General features: G+C 35.9%; 1 protein-coding gene across 1 annotated transcript in view; it reads left to right on the top strand.

Annotated features, from left to right (window-relative positions):
• Positions 1 to 4,878, top strand: part of LOC127702153 (proline-rich transmembrane protein 4-like) — a 37,933-nt gene extending 33,055 nt beyond the window's left edge. Inside the window, exon 2 of the mRNA XM_052206258.1 lies at positions 3,884 to 4,878. Within this exon, the coding sequence (XP_052062218.1) occupies positions 3,884 to 4,269 (386 nt within the window). The 3' untranslated portion in view covers positions 4,270 to 4,878. The remainder of the gene's footprint in view (positions 1 to 3,883) is intronic.
• Positions 4,879 to 6,301: the final 1,423 nt, after the last annotated feature.

Below are 6,301 nucleotides of genomic sequence, written 5' to 3' on the forward strand. Positions count from 1 at the left end.
CCGTAAAATTATTAGATAAGGCTAAAATGAATTGTTACAAAAATTAGCATTAATATCCGGTTCATATTGTATTCAGATTTTCATTCTCTGATGACTTCGATTTTTTATTAAAAGATACGTTCAAATTTAAGATTTCAATATACAAAGAAATAATGAAAATGTATTGACATTTTTGCTTGGACTTCCTTTCGATACAATTTGTTTATGAAAATAGTAATATTGATTTAATTATTGTTGGTCAGAAATCAAAGCATAACATTTCAATAAATATAGTAGGTAAAATCAACTTTTTAAAAAATTGTTTGCAATGATTTAAATGATTCGACATGCATATGCAGAACGTTCGATATTGTGAATCGTGATACAAAAATCTACATTAAAAATGCTATGTAATTTAATTTGAATTTTCAATTGCATTTAATTTTTTAATACAGCTACATCATTTGGTTCTCGTGGATAGTTGTCTCATTGGCAATCATACAACATCTCTTTATTTTTTTATACATTTTATGAAATCAGATTGAAGTCGGTTTGAGACTAATACTATTAGATAAAAGTCTTCGAAACATTTATGTTATTGCTTTAAAACAGTAACCGTACAACCTTAAGTCGCAGAATGTGCATAACAATGTGCATAACAATATCTTTTCACTGTTAGTTCTCATTCTATGTATTTCCTTTCATCTGATAAAGCAAACTACCTTCAGCTTGTAACAGGCTTTTTTGTGACATCCGACGGTTATCAATAATTAAGTCTCCCAAACGAAGTTTGGGAAGACTTATTGTTTTTGCTCAGTTCTTATTATTATTATTATTCTTCTTCTTCTTCTTCTTCTTCTTCTTCTTCTTCTTCCGCCGCTTTGAAATTTGAACTTGTCCGCACCCGTTCTCCAAAACCGCTTGTCGGATTAACTTAGGGTTTCACAATATGTTAGACTAACATGTCTAGTGGTGCAATCAGGGTTTTGTTTTTGCAATGGGGTTTATAAAGGGATACTTTGAGGGGCAAAAAGAAAAGAGGGTTTTACTATAGAACCCTATGGGATTTTATTTTTTTAAATTTTCAAATGATTATAAATTGAAAACCGTTCGTGATAGACACAAACTTTTTAATTGAAAATGTTCTAAATGATAAAGCCCATTAAATGAAATACAGGGTTAGTCCCCAGGGGTCACCCCCACCCCCTGCCATTTAAGAAAGTTCTAATACCTTGTAAGTGGTCAAGATCCCCACCCCTAAACCATATATATTCTGGTTTGTCATGCTAAGATGGTTTGAATGATATACAGGGTTAGTCCCCAGGGGTCATCCCCACCCCCTGTCATTTGAGAAAGTTCTAATATCTTGTAAATGGTCGAGATCCCCACCCCTAAACCATATATATTCTGGTTTGTCATGATAAAGCACATCAAATGTAATACAGGGTTAGTCCCCAGGGGTCACCCCCACCCCCTGCCATTTAAGAAAGTTCTAATATCTTCTAAGTTGTCAAGATCCCCACCCCTAAACCATATATATTCTCGTTTGTCATGCTAAGATGGTTTGAATGATATACATGGTTAGTCCCCAGGGGTCATCCCGATCCCCTGCCATTTGAGAAAGTTCTAATATCTTGTAAATGGTCGAGATCCCCACCCCTAAACCATATATATTCTGGTTTGTCATGATAAAGCACATCAAATGAAATACAGGGTTAGTCCCCAGGGGTTACCCCCACCCCCTGCCATTTAAGAAAGTTCTAATATCTTGAAAGTGGTCAAGATCCCCACCCCTAAACCATATATATTCAGGTTTGTTATGCTAAGATGGTTTGAATGATATACAGGGTTAGTCCCCAGGGGTCATCCCGACCCCCTGCCATTTAAGAAAGTTCTAATATCTTGTAAATGGTCGAGATCCCCACCCCTAAACCATATATATTCTGGTTTGTCATGATAAAGCACATCAAATGTTATACAGGGTAAGTCCCCAGGGGTCACCCCCACCCCCTGCCATTTAAGAAAGTTCTAATATCTTCTAAGTGGTCAAGATCCCCACCCCTAAACCATATATATTCTGGTTTGTCATGCTGAGATGATTTGAATGATATACAGGGTAAGTCCCCAGGGGTCATCCCGACCCCCTGCCATTTGAGAAAGTTCTAATATCTTGTAAATGGTCGAGATCCCCACCCCTAAACCATATATATTCTGGTTTGTCATGATAAAGCACATCAAATGTTATACAGGGTTAGTCCCCAGCGGTCACCCCCACCCCTTGCCATTTGAGAAAGTTCTAATATCTTGTAAATGGTCGAGATCCCCACCCCTAAACCATATATATTCTGGTTTGTCATGATAAAGCACATCAAATGAAATACAGGGTTAGTCTCCAGGGGTCACCCCCACCCCTTGCCATTTAAGAAAGTTCTAATATCTTGTAAATGGTCGAGATCCCCACCCCTAAACCATATATATTCTGGTTTGTCATGATAAAGCACATCAAATGTTATACAGGGTAAGTCCCCAGGGGTCACCCCCACCCCTGCCATTTAAGAAAGTTCTAATATCTTCTAAGTGGTCAAGATCCCCACCCCTAAACCATATATATTCTGGTTTGTCATGCTGAGATGATTTGAATGATATACAGGGTAAGTCCCCAGGGGTCATCCCGACCCCCTGCCATTTGAGAAAGTTCTAATATCTTGTAAATGGTCGAGATCCCCACCCCTAAACCATATATATTCCTATTTGTCATGTCTCAAACATTTGAATGACGTATACGGTCAGTCCCCAGGGGTTCCCCCCACCCCCAATGTTCTAATATCTTGTAAATGGTTGAGATCGCCACCCCTAAACCATATATATTCCTGTTCGTCATGTAATGAACATTTGAATGACGTATAGGGCCAGTCCCCAGGGGTTCCTCCCCACCCCAAATATTCTAGTATCTTGTAAATGGTTGAGATCCCCACCCCTAAACCATATATATTCTGGTTTGTCATGCCAAGATGATTTGAATGATATACAAGGTTAGTCCCCAGGCATCACTAATGCATATAACTTTACTGGACCAAACCAATTTTCAATGGACGTTGCCCAATGTCAGGCGACCCTGGGAATTACGAATTATGGGAGCTTCGTTTGGGAGACTTCGTAACAGCATCCTGTTACAATCATTTCTTGTCTTCTATCTATTTTTCATACTTTTGTTAATGTTAACAGTAATGTCATTAAAAGAGGGATAATATACCGAGGGGCAAATAAGAATGTTAAATCAAAGAAAAACTAACACGATGTGATGACGAAGAGATAAATAACGAAAATACAAAACATTACACAGAAAAATTGATCCACAGGAACCCAATCAAATACAAGTGCATGAGATTATCGCTTTTATCCAAAACAAGTATGTCATGGGCTCACTAACTTTAAAATTCTGCTTTGGATTAAACTGCTACACCGGTATATCTAACGATCTGGACTAGTAGTCAAGCCCTTGTAAGGTCGATTTAAAGCTTTGAAGGGTACCTGAACTTGATAAAATGACCATCAGGGAACTATTTTTCAATTCACTATATTCGGTTTATTTTTCATATATAAATTATGTGTTGGTTGCTTAGTTGCTTTGTAAATATCCCGTGGCAAATATGCATGCAAATTCATAACGTGGAGAAGTTTTTCGAAAAATGCGTAACAAAATACTAGAAAGTAAGGGATGGAACAAAAAAAGATAATAACAAAAATTCAACTATTCTTGGATTGATTAAATAATATTATATAACTACGATTTGATTGTATAGTTTGCTGCCACAGAAGGTACATGTATGTAATCTTCTTTTTTATTCATTTGCACTAAAATGGAAACTAACCTTAATTATCAAATTTTCTGTTTATTTTGTAGAGTCAAGCACTATAAAAAGGTTGATAGTTCTATGTTTCGTATCGTCAGCGACGTCGGTAGCCATTGTTGGGACCCATATCTACAGTGCAGTTGGTGTATTTGGTGTTTACAGCAATAATAACACAGTTGATGCTTGGCCGTGGTGGATTTTACAGACATGTCTACGGATAGAAGAACTTGTATCAGTGTGTGTTGTTTTAACAATTGCTTCAAACTCAGAACATCTAAAACAACTTTTTAGTCGTTGTTGTTCGATTGTTGGGCATTGTTTTCGAGGTCGAAATCAGGTTCAACAAATTTCTATTCAACAGAAGTTTAATAAGGATTGTGATTTGACTCAGAACGAAACCTTATCAAAGTCTGAGTTTTATTCAGAAAAGTTGTAAGAACCAATTGAATGAGATGCTGCTGTCTCCTTTAAATGTATCTCTCTAATTCCTAAAAAAAAATATCAAGTCGAATGCACAAAATTCAATTTTCGCAATCTAAAATGACGTAGTTTTTGTCTCACCTACGACAAAAATCGCAGTATTTTTCGTCGTAGTATGTCAAACAGGAATCACTATCCGTCGGTGTGAACTATTTGTAGAAAGCTTTATATTTCAGAAGGTAGATGACCTGGATAATTGATACCTTCTTTGCAAATACCTTATGTTACGAAGTTTACGTCTGTCATATGTCCGGTGTCCTTGAACTCGTTTTCATGGTTCAACGACTGCTTCAAAAAAAAAAATTTTTTTTGTCATGTGAATTTCTTACTTATAATGAGTAATTGGATAACTATATTTGGCACATGGGTTCCTTGCAACGTCTACATGTGCATCAGACAGGGTTCACCTGTCCTCGACCTCATTTCATGGATCAGTGATCAAGGTTAAAGGTACATGATTAGGTCCGTTTCTCAGATACTATAAGAAGTAGGTCAACTATATGTGGTGGTGGAATGATTGTAAGGGGTACATGTCAGACAGACAGGTTTCATGTGACCTTGACTTTATTTTTGTGTTTTGCCTAGTTTTCAAATACTAATAGCAATAGGTCAGCTGTATTTGGTGTATGGAATAATTGTGAGGTGTACATGTCTGTCTGACAGGATTTATCTGGCCTAGACCTCATTGTCATGGATATTTAAAAAATGTTAAGTTTATGTGAAACTTGTAGTAAAACCTTCATATTACAGATTTTTTCAACATAAAACCAATGGTCAGTAAAGCAGGCGAGACATTTCAGTGTGTGCACTCTTGTTATGACTTAAAATACAATGAAACTATAAAAAGCAATTTTTTTTATTCTAAAAAGGAGATTTGTTTTGTTGAGTAATCATATATCATGACTTGCTAATTGTTTTTACAGTACCAGTACATCTATCTGAGCATTTTCAAGTAAGTACCTGCTTCGTTTTCTATCTTGAAACAACAGAATAATAGCATTATCATGATTTGAATGAAATAAACTATCAACGCTTTTCTATCTATTTTAAATCCTTCATGTGTTCAAGTGCCTGTTCCAAGCCAAGAACCACATCAAGGTTATACTTAAATGTGTATTGTCATTTTTGATGAACATAGGTATTACAATCTGAAGGCGGTGGCGACGGTGTAAACTTATTGTGTTATTGTGCTATGGTCATTTTTTGTATTCATGTCTTTCATTTTTGCTTATGTGCTTCGTCTGTATGCCATTTTGTTTTTCGTTGTTGATATATTTGTTTTTTTTTATAGTGATTAAGATTAAAACACAATGTTGACTGCTGTACCCCAATTTTTGACATTTTTACCTATTATGTCTGTTTTATTTTGTTGTCGATATAATAGAATTTAACGCGACTGTCATACAAGTGAGAGGTTTAGTTAGCTATAAAACCAGGTTTAATTCACCGTTTTCTACATAAGGAAATGTCTGTATCAAGTCAGGAATATAATAGTTGTTTTCCATTCGTTTGATGCGTTTGAGCTTTTGATTTTTGCAATTTGATAAGGGACTTTCCGTTTTGAATTTTCCATGGAGTTCGGTATTTTTGTTATTTTACTTTTTTATATTTCAGAAGGTAGAAAACCTAGATGCGTCATACTCTGTGTGCAGATACCTTATGTTACAATGTTTCCAACTTTCATATGTCCAATGTCCTTGACCTTATTTTCATGGTTCAGTAACTCCTTGGAAGAAGAATTACAGTTTTTTTGTTAATTGAAATGAGTAAAAGGATAACTATATTTGGGAATGTGTTCCTTGCAACGTCTACATGTCTGTCCGTTAGATAGGGTTCACCTGACCTCCACCTTATTCCAATGATCAGTGACCAAGATTAAAATGACGAGCAATAAGTCAACTTTATTTGGTGTATGGAATGATTGTAAGGTGTTCATGTCCCACTGACAGGTTTTATTTGACCTTTACCTCAAATCATGGTTCGTTTGA

Source organism: Mytilus californianus, unplaced genomic scaffold (genome assembly GCF_021869535.1).
Source record: "Mytilus californianus isolate M0D057914Y unplaced genomic scaffold, xbMytCali1.0.p SCAF_5, whole genome shotgun sequence".
Lineage (NCBI taxonomy): Eukaryota > Metazoa > Mollusca > Bivalvia > Mytilida > Mytilidae > Mytilus > Mytilus californianus.